The sequence below is a fragment of the Sus scrofa genome, chromosome X (genome assembly GCF_054392235.1).
Source record: "Sus scrofa isolate SSC_HxYL_T2T_F1_AM1 chromosome X, Sscrofa_HxYL_maternal_Yorkshire_Landrace_v2.0, whole genome shotgun sequence".
Lineage (NCBI taxonomy): Eukaryota > Metazoa > Chordata > Mammalia > Artiodactyla > Suidae > Sus > Sus scrofa.
Window position 1 is genome coordinate 15504460 of NC_139401.1, and position 19533 is coordinate 15523992.

The window sequence follows — 19533 nt, forward strand, 5'->3', positions numbered from 1 at the left end:
ACCCAAGAAAAAAGGAAAATAAATAAAATGATAACAAAGACCTACTACATAGCACAGTGAACTATATTCAATATCCTATAATAAACCATAATGGAAAAGAACACGAAAAAGTATATATATTTGGCTGGATCACTTTGCTGTATACCGGAAACTAACACAACATTGTAAATCAACTATACTGCAATTAAAAAAAATACTTTTATAATAGAAATACTAGATTCAATCAGATAAAGAAACAAACCAAAAAAACGCTGATGATAACTATTGAAAACATACTGAAAAAAAGTCACTAAAACCTTAACAGTAAAAAAATTACTAATAAATATTAGATACATACACAAATAGTTCTTTTAAAATACATTTGCCCTGGAGTTCCCATTGCGGTGCAGCAGAAACAAATCTGACTAGTAGCTGTGAGGTTGCAGGTGATCCCTGGCCTCGCTCAGTGAGTTAAGGATCCGCATTGCCGTGAGCTGTGGTGTAGGTCACAGACACGGCTTGGATCCCGCGTTGCTGTGGCTCTGGTGTAGGCTGGCGGCTATAGCTCCGATTTGATCCCTAGCCTGGGAACCTCCACATGCCAGGCGTGCGGCCCTAAAAAGCAAATAAATAAATGAAGTAAAATACATTCACCCTGCCAGGGACCTTGCCTTAATCACCTTATCTAAAACAGTGGCTCTTGCCATCACTCATTATTTTAATCTGTTTTTCCTCCTATCACTTCCTGACATGACGATTTATGTGTGTGTTGCTTATTCCCTGTTGCCTCCACCAACACATAAGCTTTCTGAGGGCCAGGACCTTCTCTTTCTCTTTCTCAGCCTTGAACAGCGTCTTTGGCACATAACAGATGCTGAGTAAACATGTGCTGAACGAATGAACTGAGAAATTGCCCTAGAGCACTTCGAGTATGATTGAACTTGGAAGAAGTCCTGCCACTTTGAGAATAAAACATCCCACATCCTGTGGGAAAAAAAAAAATGAAATTATCTTAGTGCTAAGAACCCCCCCAAACCAAGCCATATAATTTAAGAACCCTCCCCCAAAACCAAGCCATATAATTTCATATAAACTAGATGATTTCTCTGAAGGTCTAATTCTAGTATGACGGAATGCAGGACTGAAAGGGAACTTTAAAGACAATCTCGTGTCCAACCAAAAATCATAAAACATCATGACGACCCCAAGATTCGGGGATCTGGACTTATTCTGCATCCACATCCTTCTGGATCCAGAAGCATCAGAGCTGGTGAGTGCTCTCTTGGGAGTCAGTTCAGAAGTGGAGTGGCCCCCGCCACACACACGCCCTACCAGTGTTGGGAGGTCCATACAAACAATTCATGAAATCCACGGTCTGAAACTTCATGCAACAGCAGGACAGACTGAACATCCCAAGACCTCCTAAGGCTTAATAACAGACCTCAGACACTCAGCGAGATGCAGGTTGACCAAAAAATGCACTCTGGAGAACACTTTGAAGATGCAAAGCCTCAGTTCCTGAATATTCTATGAGCATATTTTGTCAGGATTTTCCTTCAAAGTTTCTGCTTTTGATATCATGCTTAGCAAAGACTTTCCTTTTCATGTACATTCATGAACCTTTTATTTCAGTATTTTATACCATGGTTTAAAATTTAACATTTTCCAAAAACAGAGGTTTGTTTTTAGACGATGACGTGAAATAAGAATTTAGGAGTTACCCGGTGGCCTGGTGGTTAAGGATCTGGCATTGTTGCTACTGTGGCTTGGGTTCAGTCCCAGGCCTGGGAACTTCCACATGCCGTGGGCAAGGCCAAAAAGATAAATAACAATTTTTTAAATGAGAATTTAATCTTTTCCCCCAGATAGTTAACTACTTCAGATTAACTTATTTCATTTTCCAAAGTTGTGAACTATCAGAAATATAATGCTGGCCACAAGTGTAATTTAAAATTGTACTGTAGTCACATTAAAAAAAAGAGTAAAAGAAATAGGAGTTCCCATCATGGTGCAGCGGAAATGAATCTGACTAGGAACCATGAGGTTGCAGGTTTGATCCCTGGCCTCACTCATTGGGTTAAGGATCTGGCGGTGCCGTGAGCTGTGGTGTAGGTCGCAGATGAGGCTCAGATCTGGCATTGCTGTGGCTGTGGTGTAGGCCGGCGGCTATAGCTCCGATTAGACCCCTGGCCTGGGAATCTCCATATGCCGAGGGTTCAGCCCTAAAAAGCAAAAAGATAAAATAAAAAATAAAGTGTTTAGCTTGCAGTTCCTGTTGTGGTTCAGTGGAAACAAGCCTGACCAGTATCCATGAGGATGCGGGTTGGATCCCTGCCCTCGCTCAGTCGGTTTGGGATGCGGCGTTGCCATGATCTGCGGTGTAGGTCACAGACGCGGCTCGGATCCCAGTGTGGCTATGGCTGTGGTGTAGACCGGCAGCAGTAGCTCTGATTCGACCCCTAACCTGAGAACTTCCATATGCCACTGGCACAGCCTTGAAAAGCAAAAAATAAAGTGTTTAGCTTTTTATATTTAGAAAAACACAAGGAAACCAAATTTTTGCAGAAATTTATTCTTGGAAGGAAGGAAAGACAGGGGGAAGGAGGGAAGAACTCAATCAGAACACATCCTAGAATACATATATTCATCCTAATCTTATTTACCCAGATTTACATGTCTGCATGCTATTCAGAATGGTGACTCTTAATTGAAAATCATCAATCTTGATTTTACTTTCACCCTACTTGACAGTTTGTTTTTAAAGTTTCTTAACAAGAGCTACAAACAAAAAGGTTTCTGATTGCCCTTTGGTTAAAGAGAACACCAAAGTAACCAGGAGTTTCCACTCCCCAAGTGTTGCGGGGCATCAGGGATTCGCCCTAACTTGCTTAGCTTGTCAGGATTCGCCATAACTAGCTTAGCTTGTCGGAAGATACTGGGAATCTAACTGTTGGGCGTCTACACTAGGTACCCGGGGTGCAGCAGGCAATGGCCTGCTTCTTTCCAAGCATCTTCCCATGGCCAGGTTGGACTACTGGTAGAGGAGGAATCTTTCCAGTGGCTCCGGCAGATAGAGTTTCTGGATGGTCTGATGACAGGTCCGACCCAAGCACTTCCGGACACACAGGCGGCAGAGCTGGGAAAGAGCGGGTGGGCCTGGGGAAGGAATTAAAATGTGTGGTCACAGAGGCAGTGTTAGGAGATGTGCTGAGGCCTGACAGGCCTCGGGTACCTCCTGGCTCCAGCTGCCCATGAGACTGGCCGGGTCCCCACACTCACAGGGGCCCTCCATTCTCAAGAGATCCCAGCCCAACAGAGGATCTGAAGAATGGACCCAACTTAGACCCCATTATGCCATGAACCTCAGTCATGGAGTCTCATGAAGTCATCATGCCCAAGGCTGTGAGTGGCTTTTGAGCCCTGGAAGAAAGCAAACTAAGGAGAGTCCAAAAAACAGTTGACCAGGCTGAGCGAGCATTTGGCTGGAATCCTCGTTACTCTGGCACATGGGTACTACCTGCCTTATTTCCTAACCTGACCGTATTGATAAAGATCTCTACAAGTAGATCTCCGTAATTACTGGACCATACAAAGCTTTCCTTCTCAAGAAAATCCTACTGGAACAGCATCTTGCACCCCACGAGAAATGGTGACTGTACAGACAAACAGCCTGATGACACCTGGATTGCTGTTGCCAAGAAGCATCCATGTGATGATGGGAAGCTACCTGGAGGGGCAGACCATCGCCCTGAAAATCTTGGGATGCAAGAATGCAAAGTGTCTGTCCTGTCAAACAGTGAAAGCTCCTCAGAGTGACCTCTGGCATAACTGCTATTCCTTCTTCTAGAGCAGCAGCTCTATTTATGAAGACAGAAGACAGAGGAACTTGCTTCGATGAAATATAAATCCTGCCCCTGGAGACACTTTTGATGCAAGACAAGAGGTAACTGTGACAAACGCTATAAACTATATTCTCGGCTAATAGTTGTTAAGGACCTGGTATTTCCAAACAGGGAACTGGCAAAGAAGATGGTAATTCTTCCAGTAGAGATTCACATCAAAGAACCATCATTAATGACACAGACTATTGGAAATCATCCAGATCCGTCTTATTCAAAGTCTGGCCTCAGACCAACAGCCTGGGCATCACCTGACAGGTGGCCGGGCAGAGGCTAGGGCCCCACCCCAGAGCTCCTGCATCAGAATCTGCATTTTAAGGAGATCCCCAGGTAATTCGTAGGCACATTAAAGCTTAAGAAGCACTGGCCAAGCATCCCATTGGGAAGGTATCCAAGACATGGGGGTGGTTTCACAAAGTGGAGCTGGTGCCTGAAATCAAACTCTGCTTCGCTAGAAATTGTTTCAAAAGACTCAGGATGGAGGCATCATAACATTAAGTGTGCACGCTGGAATCCGAGTTCTTGGTTAGAATTCCCAGTCTACGTTTTAGCAGCCGTGTGACCTCCTGAAAGCCCTCTCTTCATGCTTCTTCTTTCCCATTCGCGACTAGGGCAGCACCAGTTATGATAAAATTCTCGTGGTTTTCAAGTTTTGAGAATTCAACAAGATTCATCTCCCTGAGGTGGAGAACATGCCAAGAGCTCTACCACTGAGTCCAGTTCCTGAAAGACACACTCTGTGTCCACGTGGCCATCTGTAACTCGAGTATTTCTCATTTCCCCTGAATTGCCTCTAAGTACTACAAAGCGGAGTTTTGGTCTGCTCAATCATGTGCTTATGCCAGGATAGAGGCAGCAGTTCAATCGTTTCAAGGTGAAAGAAAGTTCTGGAATAATTTCCTTGCTAATGCAAAAACAAAACAGCACGCCAGTTGCCTGTAAATGTCCCTTTAAGTGAATATATCCAGCGCACAAAAATCCCCTCTCTGTGATGCTAGGACGTGCCCTCTCCTGCGTGCCACTTCCACTCACAAAGAGAAAAAGAAAAAGAAAGTCTAGAGGTGACACAGGAGGAGAGAGAGCAGACGTGTTTTTGGATGAGAAACGGATGCCCAGCCCTTTCTTACCTTCCCGGAGCAAGAGCGCCTGCTCCACGCTGCTTTTTGGAGCTGCCAGATCAAGTGCAATCTTGCCCTGAGCGTTTTTGCCCTTGATGTTAGCCCCGAAGTCTATCAGCAGGTGAATGATTTCCACACTGTTCTGCCTTGCAGCTGCATGCAGGGGACTGTCCAGCCATTGGCCATGGTCAACGTTGGCTCCTTAACAAAGCAGATGAGCACGATTCAACCACAAAGGTTAATGGAGAGACACACAGAGCCTAAAATGTGCTAGTTGTCGATCGAGACATATTTTTGTTGTTGTTGTTGGTTTTTTTTTTTTTTTTGGTTTTCCTTCCAATATTTGCATCTTTTATTTTCAAATATTTCTTTTTTTTTTAATTTTCCCACTGTACAGCAAAAGGGTCAGGTTATCCTTACATGTATACATTACAATTACATTTTTTCCCCACCCTTTGTTCTGTTGCAACATGAGTATCTAGACAAAGTTCTCAATGCTATTCAGCAGGATCTCCTTGTAAATCTATTCCAAGTTGTGTCTGATAAGCCCAAGCTCCCGATCCCTCCCACTCCCTCCCCCTCCCATCAGGCAGCCACAAGTCTCTTCTCCAAGTCCATGATTTTCTTTTCTGAGGAGATGTTCATTTGTGCTGGATATTAGATTCCAGTTATAAGTGATATCATATGGTATTTGTCTTTGTCTTTTTGGCTCATTTCACTCAGGATGAGATTCTCTAGTTCCATCCATGTTGCTGCAAATGGCATTATGTCATTCTTTTTTAGAGACATCTTTTTTTAATCTTTTTTCATCCACACCTGTGGCATATGGAAGTTCCCAGGCCAGGGGTCAAATTGGAGCTGCAGCTGCCAGTCTACGCCACAGCCACAGCAGATCCGAGCCGCGTCTGTGACCTATGCCACAGCTTACAGCAGTGCTGACCCTTAACCCACTGAGCAAGGTCAGGGATTGAACACGCATCCTCATGGACACTATGTCAGGTTCTTTTCTTTTCTTTTTTTTTTTTTTTTTGTCTTTTTGCCTTTTCTAGGGCCGCACCTGTGGCACATGGAGGTTCCCAGGCTAGGGGTCTAATCAGAGCTCTATCCACGGGCCTACACCAGAGACATAGCAATGCAGGATCTGAGCCACGTCTGCACCTACAGCAGAGCTCACAGAAACATCGGATCCTTAACCCACTGAGCAAGGCCAGGGATGAAACCCGCAACCTCATGGTTCCTAGTCAGATTCATTAACCACTGAGCCATGACGGGAACTCCCTATGTCAGGTTCTTAGTCCACTGAGCCACAACAGGAACTCCAATAGAGACATCTTAAATGCTATGACATAGTTGACAAATCTTTGAAAATGTATGGCTGAAGCCTAGAATCAGCAATACCTACTAAAACTGTTTCCACGTATTCTGATGAGAAAAGTATGCTCAGTGGTTAACGAATCCGACTAGGAACCATGAGGTTTCGGGTTCGATCCCTGGCCTTGCTTACTGGGTTAAGGATCTGGCGTTGCTGTGAGCTGTGGTGTACGTCGCAGACATAGCTCAGATCCCCGCATTTCTGTGGCTCTGGCAGAGGCCGGTGGCTACAGCTCTGATTCGATCCCTAGCCTGGGAACCTCCATAAGCCACGGGAGCGGCCCTAGAAAAGGCAAAAAGACAAAAAAAGAAAAAGAAAAAAAAGTATAGAATAGAGAGATTTTTAGTCATTTTAAATGCTTCACTTACTTTCCCATAGGAACTGTGGGAGAGACAAAATTAAATATTTGCAGCTCCTTTCCCATATTTTGTTTTGGGGCACAGGACAAAGCTAAGTTTATTTAGTATTTACTATTCTGGGCTCAAAAAAAAAGTTTTCTGAATTACTATCAGGAGTGGCACATGATAGGGGTTTTTTTAAGTCAAAAAATCTTGGAGACTGATAATTCTTATTGTCACCTCTACCTTTGTGTCAGTGGCTAAGTTTGGGGAATCTTTACCCAAATAATAGTTTCAAGACATTTTACTTTCCCCTGGACTCTCAGTTTCTGTTTATGACTTTGAGAATTCAAAAATTACTAAATGATCCAGCAGGATTGACCTAGTCCATGGCAAATGTCTGTTGTTTTTTTTACTAACCAGCATCTTCCTGGTAACCACACCTCGATTTTACTCGGGAGAACCATCTCCTGTGATTCCCAGATCACGTGTTTCCAGTGAAGCCCAACAACGGCAGTGTAGATGGAAATCTAGGCCTAAGCCCATCTGCATGGTGTATTCCCTTGATTGGCTCAGAGATGGGCATGTGATTCAGAAAGAGCCAATGAAATAACGAAACGCAATTGGTTGTTTTCCCGCCGAGTTTATGGGAGAGAGACTCCTGCTCTGTCACTGGACCACCAAGGAGAAGCCAGGTGAATGGAGCCAATATCAAAAGAGGCAGAACTGAGAACTGCACATACTCATCTCTGAAGTCCTGCTTTAAGCATTTAAACATCAAATGCTGGCAGAGTTTTGAGCACCCTGACAACAACTTCGTTTCTGAGGTCATAGAAAACCAACAGGGTTAACACGTTCTCACGAAAAGATTTCTAGAAGTTACCTAATTCTAGAAGTTTCTTGACACAGTCGACTCTCTGGTAGGTGCAAGCCACATACAGAGGAGTTCCGAGGTGAGGCACTTCTTGGTCGATGTTAACGTTATTTGCCAGCAGAATCTCCATGCACTCTCTATTGCCTGGCGGAACACATGATAACCTCGCTCAAGTAAGGGAAATAGTAACGCTTCACAGAATTACAGGACTGCTTATCTATAATGGGCTTTAGAAACACCCTAGTTTTTTGTTTTGTTTTTTACAGCTGCACCTGTGGCATATGGAATTTTCCAAGCCAGGTGGGGGTCAAACCGGAGCTGCAGCTGAGGCCTAAGCCACAGCCACAAGCACACCGGATTCAAGCCACATCTGGGACCTACACTGAAGCTTGTGGCAATGTCGGATCCTTAACCCACTGAGCAAGGCCAGGGATCTTGAACCCACATCCTCATGGACCTGTGTTGGGTTCTTAACCTGCTCAGCAACAATGGGAACTCCCCCCCCTTTTTTTTTTTGGTCTTTTTGTCTTTTCTAGGGCTGCACCCGAGGCATATGGAGGTTCCCAGGCCAGGGGTCCAATTGGAGCTACAGCCGCTGGCCTACACCACAGCCACAGCAACTTGGAATCCGAGCCGTGTCTGCGACCTACACCACCCCTCAGGGCCACGCCAGATCCTTAACCCACTGAGCGAGGCCAGGGATCAAACCCACAACCTCATGGTTCCAAGTGGGATTCGTTAACCACTGAGTTACAATGGGAACTCTGGGAATGCCTAGATTTCTTTTAAGCAGAAAATAATTTGGGGAGTGGAGGAAACCTTAGAAATCACCAAAATAAAACCATTAAAAAGAAGAGCATGCCCTTGCTTCCCCCACTGAAATTCTTCCTTGCAGCCCTGGGGTACCTCCAACCAAACTAAGGGCACCAGGGAGCACAGCTGAAATCACTGTCTATAATAAGTCATGGGTTTTTAGACAAAGGCTACAAGACCCAGGGGGATAAATGACTCATGCTATTATCACCCCGGAAACCCAGTGCTCAAATCCAAGACCCAGCCCTGATCCCTCTCCATGACACATCTTCTCTTTCCCACCCCAACATGTAAGACCGGGTGGACTGCCACGCCATGCAGTAAACCTTCTTCTTTTATTTTTGGTTAATTTGGAAGACTCCCATGAGGATCAAAAAAAAAAAAAAAAAAACCCTCAAATGTAGACTGTATTTCCATGCACTCTCAAGTTCAATGGTAACTAAGAACTATGTGAGTAATCGCTGTCCTTGGAATTCACCAGGTGAATAGACAGGATTAAGTTGCAGCGTATGAATGACGTGCTCGGGAGCAAAGGCTTCTGAGGTATTTATTGATGGGGGTTTTTCTCTCTTAAAGAGTTTGTTCTTTTTTGAAGATTCAAAGGTTTCCTTAAAAAAAACACTATCACTGATGAAGCTTAACCAGTCTTTTCTTTAGAGATGACATAAACGTAAGCTTCATCTCGAGCCTGCTTGATTTATCACAATTCCAATTTAAGCATAATTATGCATTAAAATGTACAAATAAGGATTCTGTGAATTCAGACTCTTTGTTCGCATAAGTAAATTTTCTACCTGGATTATAGCATCAATCTGTCCAAGTACTGACTCAGACTGGCCCAGCTTGTTCCTAGAGGTTTAAAGCTGCCAGAATCCAGAAATGATATCTAATTAGGACCTACCACTGCCTGGTTAATACAATCTATCTAATCAACACTTTCCAATCACTCCTGTCCTTTTTTTCCCCCTTTTTTTTATTTCTGCAAAAAACTGAGCCTACCTGGAGTGAAATTTAAGTATTCTCAGGAACTTTTAAAAACATGAATACATAAAAGTCAAGTGACTGGCGCCAATAGTATCTGATGTAATGAATCTGCTATTCATCCTTCCATTCTGTGGACACTGGTCTCTAACACATTTTTATGATGATACAGAAAAAAATATGCAGAGGAGTTCCCGCTGTGGTGCAATGGGATCAGCAGTGTCTCTGAAGTGCCAGGATGCCAGTTCAATCCCCAGACCACTACAGTGGGTTAAAGGATCTGGGGTTGCCCCTGCTGGGTTGCAACTGTGGCTCAAATCTGATCCCTGGCTCAGGAACTCCATATGCTGCAAGGAGCCAAAAAGATATATTTAGAGGCACAAGAATTTCTCTGTTTATAGGGATATATAATGCTTATATATGTATATATAGGATATAGTGTATATGTATATGTGTGTGTGATTTTATATATATGTATTTATATATATATAGTAGACACGTAGATGCGAAACACTCCATATATAACTGTCTAAGCGCTGCAGAACTACTTAAGTAATGCAAACTATTCCCTATATTTAACCACTTATAAATGTTTGGACAGAAAGGCAAATAATAGATTAATTTTCACTTCAAATCAATAGTTAAATTTTTAAAACACTTCTATATTACTTTCGAAGTAGGCTATTTCCCTACAACTTAAAGGACGTATTTGAAGTTTGGAAAATGACCAACATCAATTACCAATCAATGAATGTTTATTAAATATGTACAGGGCATCAAAACCATAGATATTCTGAGGTTTGAGGGGGTCTTTATCCTTTCAAGTAATCCACTGCAAAAAAAGTTACCAAATAACATATTTTATTTGTTTGTTTTTTGCCATGGTCGAGGCATGTGGAAGTTTCCAGGCCAGGGAGTAAACCACGCATGACCTGAGCCGCTGCAGTGACAATGCTGGATCCTTAACCTGCTGCACCACCAGGGAACTCCTCAAGTGACATGGTTAACAACCTGGGGCAAATCTTCCTCTATTGCTTTTGGAAATAGAGTTTGATTCCCATTATACCAGCAAAGATCACTCTTCTCCAGTGTTCTTACTTCTCCGTTGTATTTCTGATCTCAGTGTAAGAGAATAAGCTCCACTGCTGGTTGACACAGAAATGCTGCTCTTTAAGTGTGACCTTTGATAAATGGCACTGGCCTTTCAATGGCTCTTTTTAATGCCTAGTCCATGCATATCGTTCTTGAATTCCTTCATTTTACTCTTTTCTGTCATTTCAAAAGCAATGGAGAACAGAGATGTCTGGAATCAAGAACAAGGTTTCCAACACCATGCTTTTGAAAACTGCAACTTGCTTTTCAACAACTAATGACTTTGAGAGCCATCAGCTCGTCTCGAGTATATTGCCTGCTGTGGACAGTTACTTTTAATCTTCCATTAGCGACATCATCTGCCTTGGCTTTCAGACACTTTCATCATTTATTTTATGTTAGCGGTTGATGTTTTATGGGCTTTGGGGCATGGACTGTTCTTTTCCAGTAAGGACAGAGACAGAAACACAGTACAACTCATGGAAGTGACGCCTGCAGCCCTGACTCCACCAGTGGCCACCCAAACACCAGCAAAGAACCTCAAGCCAGGCTGGATGAGAGACTGACCCCAGGAAACGGGACATCTGGGGCAAACAGCCACTCCTGGGTTGTAAGAAGAGGCTTTTCATGCCCACTGGTATTGCCAGGAGATTTGGGCGTGGTGAGGTTACCGCTGTGGGATTTCTAAGCCACACACTGTCTGTTGGTTAAAAATATCTGGGCGACCCTAGTAAGGGGACCACTAGGTCAGTGACTCACACAGACTAGAGGGAGTCCACCCATGTTCTGTGGGCCAGGCGATGGCTCACCTACCTCTCTTCACTGCCTCGTGGATGGGCGAGGCCAGGTGCACCTCGAGCTGGGCCTTGGCTCCAAATTCCAGCAGCACATTGACACATGCAGCACTGCCGCTGCAGCACGCATTGAAGAGGGGCGTGGCTCCGTGAACTGTCACCCCATTGACCTAGGGACGGGCAAAGGGAGAACCAGAGGATTTGCTCTTTGTTTCTCACCATCTCCAGCTGCGCATTCCCACGGATCTGCCTGGAGAAACTTCCCAGGCCAGGAAATGAGTGACGGAACTGTCCATCCTTCCAGCATTACATTTTTTTACATCAGTAACCTGCCAGCTTATAAGGACAATCATGAGTGAGGCACAATGGGATTGTTTTTTAAATGGATACAGGGGCATACTGGGTAGAGTTCTCTGTGCTATACAGCAGGTCCCCGGGGCCCAATTATTCCATACACCTCAGCGTGCATATGCCAATCCCAAACCCCCAATATGTGGGAAAGGAATCTGAAGGAGAATGGATGTGTGTATATGTACAAGGGAATCCCTTTGCTGTACTGCAGAAATCATCCCAACATTGTAAACTGACTTCAACAAAGCTTTTAAAAATGAAAAAAAAAAATGCATTCGCGGGTATTCTAGAGGTTTTTTTTAGCAGCCTCCTAGTTGCCTGACAACATGGCCTCTGGAACAATCAGCTTGGGTTCAAACCCAGCTCTCTTTCTTCCGTCGGCTCAGAGATCTTGGTTAGGACGCTAACTTTCTGTGCCTGGGTTTCCTTACCTGTAAAATGAGGATCATAAAGGAATCTACTCCATGAGGTTACCTCTGAGGGTACAACACACGAGTTACGACGTGTAAACACCTAGAACACTGCCTGAAGCTCAGTAAGCATCTGATAAACAGTCACAGCAAACAATGATCTCCATTTTCCATTAGTACGGAGCTGACTCCCCCTCACAGTCACAAACACACCGAAAGTATGAGAGGTACCATCCAGCTTAAGGTCCCCAAATCTATCCTTGCAAAAAAAAAAAAAAATCTGCTCAGCAGTTCCCCACAGCTCTTTCTTGCCAAAGATTTCCTTTCTGGTCTACGACAATCCATACCAATCACAAATCCAGTAGCGACCCCTCAAGAGATCGTGAGCAAGCAAAAGACACAAAGAAGAGAGCCATCAACATGGTGTCTCCAACCATCCTTGGTGCCTTCTAGGGATGTGGGTGGTCCACGAGACCCAGCACAGCTGCGAGGCATCTGTGAGTATTAACAATAGAGTGGAAAGAACATCCTGGAACCAAGGTGTTCTGGAGGGGAGGCTCTGATAGGACTGAAAGGTGAGAAAGACCATGAGGGTTTGACGTCAAGCCACTTTGCCTCAACAACCAAAGATACATGCTTGTGATCATTGGAATCATTAACAAAAAGCTATTTCTCCATAGTGCCAAGATAGCCCTCATTCAAGGTGAAAGTTAAAAACGAGATGCTAAGACGGCAGAGACAGACGAGGACACAGACAAACGCAAGTAAATTCATACACTGTAAGGATTTCTAACCTAATTTTCATTTTTATGGACAAATATATGGTGGAACCGGTTTGGCTGGTTTTTAACCAAGTAACCTCCTCATCCTCAGCCCTGGCAATCTTCTCATTTGATTTCCTCTAAGTTTCTCTCTCCCATCAGGTCAACAAACATTTACTGAGCACCTAATTAGTTTCCAATGTTTCCAAAACAAGAGTGGACAATGGCCTCTCTTTGAACACAATGAAATCTATTCCCAAAGACAAACGAAAAGAGAGAGTTTGGATCCAGTAAGAAATGCTTTAGATCATGACAGCAGCAGGACAAAGGACAGCATAGATCTGAGAAATATTTAGGAAGGAGAATTAATAGGATGTTGTGCTTAATTAGAGAGGCAGATGGAAGGAAAAGGGAGGGGGTCTGGAAATAGGTTTCACCTGGTCTCTTAGGCTGGGATTTGCCCCCACAGAACCTTCCAGAGGCTCCTCTACCACTCAAAGCTGTTGGCTCTTTCCCACCCGTGACCCCAGTCACGCAGCTGGAAAGGAAACAGGCCCCCAACCAAACTTGCCCTCATCATCACGTGAGCGGATGAAGTGGTAGCTCAAAGGAGCACTACCTAATGAAAATGAAAATACATGACCACTACGGCATCGGGAAAAATCGCTTTTTATAAAAGTTAGGCCTTTATATTCAGTTCTACACGGAGAAACCCCACTTCCATATAAAATGCAAAGAAAATCCTCATTAAGCACTTAAAAACATTACAGCTCACAAAACAAGGCAAGGACTGAGTTTTTGTAAAAAATAAAATAAAATAAAACTGAACCTCAAAATACTATCTGGCAACTAAATCAAGGTCATTGAGATTTTCCAAAGTATGAATTTCAGAATTCCATTCTGGTACCTATACTACACACAGCACCTCAGCCACTCCTTGGGAAAAAAAAAAAGCAGCAAATTAGTTACCTTCATAGTGTTTTCCCAATGGATTATTTGCTAAAAGCTTATTTAGTTTGACAATGTTGCTCAATACAAGAATTGGTGTGGGTGTAAGGCGCTGACTTAGAGGGGTTTGGGGTTGCTGTTCTTCGAAAAATGTGTTCTTTGGAAAGCCCTATAACGAATTTTCCAAGATCAGTGTTCGATTGCTTTGGCTCAAGTCAGCCTCCCAGTGTTGAATCCGCCCTAGGAATTAATTACCTCATCGGAACGTGCACAACGGCCACAGAGGCTGAAGAGCAACCAGCAGCGTCTTCCCCACCGTCCAAGAACACGGGCGCCGAGGCGGCGAGCCCCGCGCACCCCGCCGCGGGTCTGCGGCCTGCGAGGTGCGGGGTCTTTAGCTGCTCGGGCGGCACCTGGGCAGCCGGGCGGGGGCGGGGTGGGTACTCACGTGTGCGCCGTTCTCCAATAGGGCCTTCGCGCAGGCCACGTGGCCGCCGAGGCACGCCTCATGCAGAGAAGACACGCGGTTAATGGTTACCAGGTTCACGTTGACACCCTGCGGTTTGGAGAGAAGTGGGTTACAGGCTGCATCAGCGCTACGGACGAATGCAAGAATGTGGGACCCGTCTGCGAAGGCTTCTCGGCCGGGCGGCTGCCGTTGAGAGAGGAGGCAGGGCCGGGACCGGGGGAGTCCAAGCATCGCAGAGAGCCCGGGATTGATGCAGTGATTCAGCAAAAACGCTCACGCAGCCTGCTGGGCCAGGCGAAGGGCCAGCACCTGGGGCCTCGAAGTTCGTGCCAAGGGTCTCTCTCCTCCAAGAGCCTAGTGGGGAGACAGAATTGTTGGGGTGGGGGTGGGGGTCCAGCAAGACTATTGCTGCCCTGGAAGCATATTCACATTTCTTTGTCTTTTTCGGCCACCCCGAGGCATATGGAGTTTCCGGGCCAGGGATGAGATCCGAGCCACAGTTTGAACCTATGCCGCAGCTGCAGCCATGTTGGATCCTTTAACCCACGGTGCCAGGGGCGTATGGAACCTGCGTCCCAGCACTCCAGAGACAGGCCAATCGCGTTGCGCCACAGCGGGAACTCCCATATTCACATTTTAAGTGGCGGCCTGGCCTGGTGTATCCTTGAACCTGGCTTGGGGAGTAAGAGAAAACGTCACCAACGAGGTGGTATTTAGCTAAGGCATGAAGCATGAAAAAGTTCAAGCTAGGAGGGCAAAAAAAAAAAAAAAAGAGCATTCCAGTAGGAGGGAACAGGATATGCAAATATGCGACGCAGAGGAGAGGGTGGAAGGGCCAAAGGTGAAGGGTTGATATTTCTGGATCACAAAGAGCCCACAGGTGGTAGAGGCGGAAGGAGGGAAGTGGGAGATGAGGAAAGGGGGGTGGGGGGGAACTGGGATGGTGAGCTGGAGGTAGACCGCGAAAGGCCTTGATTTCCAAACAGGAGGTGCCTGTCTTCCAGGGAACGGCGTGCCTTTCAAGGCTGTTGGGCTGTTGAAGTTCTGATATTGGACGTTTTGGGGAGGCGGAATTGGATTTGGCCCGGAAGGACGACTCCCAGGCTCCAGAGTAGAAAGTAAAGCGGGCGGTGCTCCTGGGATTGAGGTACCGTGGTCGCAGCGATGCTGATCGCCACACCTCTACTGCGGGGCTCGGTCTCGCAGGACCAGGGTCTGGAGCCAGGACTCCTCCTAAGGCTCCTCCCAGGCGTGGCTCACTGGCCTTCCCCGCGTTCCTCCCCTTAGAGTCCGGGTGATAGAGAACCGGCTCCGCCCAGCTGCTGGTAACACCTCGGGATGCTAACACCTCGGCCCTTACCCTCCCCGCCACCCCACAGGACCACCCCTTTCTGCCAGAGGATTGAAGTTCCTGCCAGCCCCCAACGAAGTTCTGCTTTTGATTCCCTGCCTCACAGCTGACCTGCCGAAATCCTCCAAAACCTAGTGCATGACCCTGAATCTCAAACCCCAAAGCGAGTTCCCGCCGCATCCTTCACGGGGCTGGCTGCGTCCCTGCTGCGGGCACGGCAACACCTTACATCTTGGGGCCTGTCTGTGGCTCCTTGGTCCCGTCTCTGTTTATGTCCCGAGTGTGACATTGAGACTCCGGAGCTGTGCTGTCTATTTACACTTGGAGAGCTAATCCAAGAAGATTTCTTTTCCTTTTCCCAGATGTAATTTGGAGAAAAAAAAAGAAAAAGAAAAATAGGAAACATTTTAAAAAATAGTCCACAGGGTGGCAGCAGTGTGCTAGGAAAAACAAAACAAAACAAAACAAAACAAACCAAAGCCTGGATGGGCGCAAACTCTCCCAATCTCTGGAATTGTACACAAGTAAGGCTGGGCGGGGCCTGAAAGATCCTCTAGAGTGAATCGCCTTCTTGGCGCAGGAGAAAACGGAGGAGCAGAAAGTTCCAATTCCTAATAAGACCTGAGGTTCCCCAGCTGCCGGTGACAGCGTGGTCATCCGGAGCCCCCATCCTTGTTTTTCAGGTTTTGCTCACAGCACAGCACACCATCTCTATGTAAAATAGAGAAGACCATAAAATAGAATAATGTTTTTTTTTTTTTTTTTTTTTTTTTTTTTACTAGTGTGTAAGGGTAAAGAAGTAGGGGTATGCTGAGAAAAGGGGGAAGAATTCTCCATGAAGAATGCTCTTTACACAGTGAAGGAGACGGTAGAAACCAAATAAAGGAGTGAAAAATAAGAGAGCTAAAAGCCGTGTTAACATCCTGGACTCGATCCTGGAAGAGAAAAAAGACCCCGGTGGTCTGCAGTTGACTGAATGGTTTCGTAGCCTTGTTCCTCTCTTCTTTTTTTTTTTTAAATAAAGATTTTTATGTTTTCCGCTATAGTTGGTTTCATCTCTTTTGACTCAAGGACTGGGTTATGTATGATATTAACACTAGGGGAAGTTGGGTGAAGGGTGTGCTGGAACTCTCTGTACTCTCTTTGCAGCTCTTCTTGAAAATTGTTCCAAAAGAAAAAAGTTTATTTAAAGGACGAATAAAAGTATGGGATGGGGCAAGAGGGAGGAGGTGAATGACTTTTAATTGTGTACCTTTTCCTATCATTTCCACTTTTAAACTATGTGAATATGTCACATATTAGAAATGACCACAGTCAATAATATTTGAAGTCTTTTGAATATGCAACGACATTAATTAAAGGCAGAGGAGGAGGAAAGAAAGAGGTGAGGGAGATGAAGCGGCACAAACAGGCAGTTACAAAACAAATGAGTCACAGGGATGATATGATGAAATGTACAGTGTGGGGAACAGAGTCAATAATTATATATTTGGTGGAGTTCCCGTCGTGGGTCAGTGGTTAACGAATCTGACTAGGAACCATGAGGTTGCAGGTTCGATCCCTGGCCTTGCTCCATGGGTTAAGGATCCGGCATTGCCGTGAGCTGTGTTGTAGGTCACAGACATGGCTTGGATCCCGAGTTGCTGTGGCTCTGGCGTAGGCCGGTGGCTACAGCTCTGATTCAGCCTCTAGCCTGGGAACCTCCATATGCCACAAGTGCAGCCCTAGAAAAGACAAATAATAACTATTATTATATATTTGGTGAGAGATGGTAACTAGACTTACCATGGTGATTATTTTGAAATGTATAGAAATATCAAATCACTGTTTTGTGTACGAGGAACTATCATAGTGTTGTGGGTCCATTATACTTCAAAAACAAACTCAGAGAAAAAGAGATCAAATTTGTGTTACCAGAGATGGGCGGGGTGGGGGGGGGAGAAATAGAGGCAGTCCAAAGATAGAAACTTCCAGTTATGGAGTTCCTGTCCTGGCACACTGGAAAGGAATCTGACTAGGAACCATGAGGTTGTGGGTTCGATCCCTGGCCTCGCTCAGTGAGTTAAGCATCTGGTGTTGCCGTGAGCTGTGGTGTAAGTCGCAGACTCAGCTCAGATCCCGCGTTGCTGTGGCTCTGGTGTAGGCCGGTGGCTACAGCTCCGATTAGACCCCTAGCCTGGGAACCTCAATATGCCGCGGGTGCTGCCCTCAAAAGACAAAAATACCAAAAAAAAAAAAAAAAAAAAAAAGAAACTTCCAGTTATAAGTAAGCACAAGGAATGTGATGTACAACATAAGAAATATAATAAACATTGCAGTTGTTATATATGAAAGAGAGTAAATCCTAAGAGTTCTCATTACAAGGAAAAAAAATTTTTTTCTCTTTCCTTAAGGTCGTATCTAAATGGTATGACAGATGTTTGCTAAACATTGTGGTCATCATTTCATGAATGCACTGAAGTCAAATCATTAGCTGTACACCTTAAACTTACACAGTGCTGTATGTCTATTACATCTCAATAAAACTGGAAGGGAAAAAAAATAAAGCACTTAAAATGAAAAATTTTAAGTGCTTACAAATAAATAAACAAGTCAACGGGCATTGCCGTGAGCTGTGGTGTAGGTTGCAGACACGGCTCGGATCCAGCGTTGCTGTGGCTGTGGGGTAGGCCGGCGGCTACAGCTCCGATTCGACCCCTAGCCTGGGAACCTCCATATGCCGAGGGTGCAGCCCTCAAAAGACTAAAGACAAAAAACCCAAAAAAACAAATAAATAAGCAAGTGATAAAAGTCAAGTGCAAAGTCCATTTGATTGTTACTAGCAGTCCTGTTTTCCTCCGGCCTCTTTCCTATGAAGTAACACAATGCATAAAGGAGAAAAAGAAAAAGGCACACAGAGAAAAAGAGCAGTGTGTGCAGCTGTTTAAATTCAAAATAAGGCAGCCAGGTTTGGTGGTAACTAGGATGTGGGGAAAAAACCCTAATGACTTACCTCGTCTGTACACACAGAGACTCTGAAACAAAGTAAATGGACTGTGTACACTTTCATTTATCTCACAAATATTTGCTAGGCCGCTATTCATTATTCACGGCATGGGGGATAGTTATAAATGAAAATGAATTAGCCTTACTGACTGAGACTTGAATAAATCTTCCCAAACAAGTCAGATTTAAATGGTTGCTCTTGAAATGGTGTGTCATCGGGGCAGGCAGCCTGTAAGATGGCTCTCAGGGTTCAAGGTGGCTCCGTTTCCTGGCATTGGCTCCTTGGCATAATCCCCTCCCCTCGGGGGTGGGTTGGATTTATCAATTCACATCTAATGAGTAGAACATGGCAAACGTGATGGGATATCCCTCTGGAGATGAGGTTATATACTGAGACTTCCTTCTTAGGCCCACTCTTGTGCTCTTGAAGGAGGAAGCCAGCAGCCCTCTCAAGAGGGAGCCCCGCGGAGAGGCTCATGTGTCAAGACCCTGAAGCCAGCAGCCAACAGCCTCATGAGTGACATTGGAAACAGCGCCTTCCCCACCCGCATCAAGCTGTGAGGCGGCTGTGGCCCCGGCTGATACTTTACAGCCTGCACAATACCTGGAACCAGAACCACCAGCTAAGCTGCTCCTTGGCCCACAGACCCCATGAGAATTTGTGTGTTGTCTTCGGCCAGCACATGTTGAGGTAATTTGTTACAGAGCAATAGCTGACTAATGCAACTTCAGGGCTGCTGAAGGAATGCTGGGAAAGTATAAGGTGAGTTCAGGCAACGTGGGTTAGAGGGCACACCCCCCCCACCCCCAATCAGCCTCACGGGGAAACTTTTGAGGAAGCAAAGGAAGACCCTAAAGGAGCAGGATCGAATTGGGCAGAAAACCAGCCAGCTCCCCAAGAGAGGACAGGCAGGAGAAACCAATAGTGAGTTGGGAGAGGATACGTCCACCTAGAAGGTGCTGGAACCCAGATGGGGTCAGCCAGACCTTGGCTACTG

At 45.3% G+C, this 19533-nt stretch overlaps 1 protein-coding gene across 3 annotated transcripts in view; it reads right to left on the reverse strand.

The window, feature by feature from the left end:
* Nucleotides 1-2533: 2533 nt before the first annotated feature.
* ASB11 (ankyrin repeat and SOCS box containing 11) overlaps nt 2534-19533 on the reverse strand; it is a 28274-nt gene continuing 11274 nt past the window's right edge. For 2 of the 3 annotated variants that reach the window (NM_001243488.1, NM_001243489.1), the window contains exons 3-7: nt 14179-14286; nt 11280-11430; nt 7590-7724; nt 5006-5197; nt 2534-3135 (exon numbers count right to left, since the gene is read on the reverse strand). In NM_001243488.1, coding sequence (NP_001230417.1) covers nt 3011-3135; nt 5006-5197; nt 7590-7724; nt 11280-11430; nt 14179-14286 — 711 coding nt within the window. In that variant the 3' untranslated portion in view covers nt 2534-3010. The remainder of the gene's footprint in view (nt 3136-5005; nt 5198-7589; nt 7725-11279; nt 11431-14178; nt 14287-19533) is intronic. The other variant, XM_021079396.2, reaches the window with a different exon arrangement.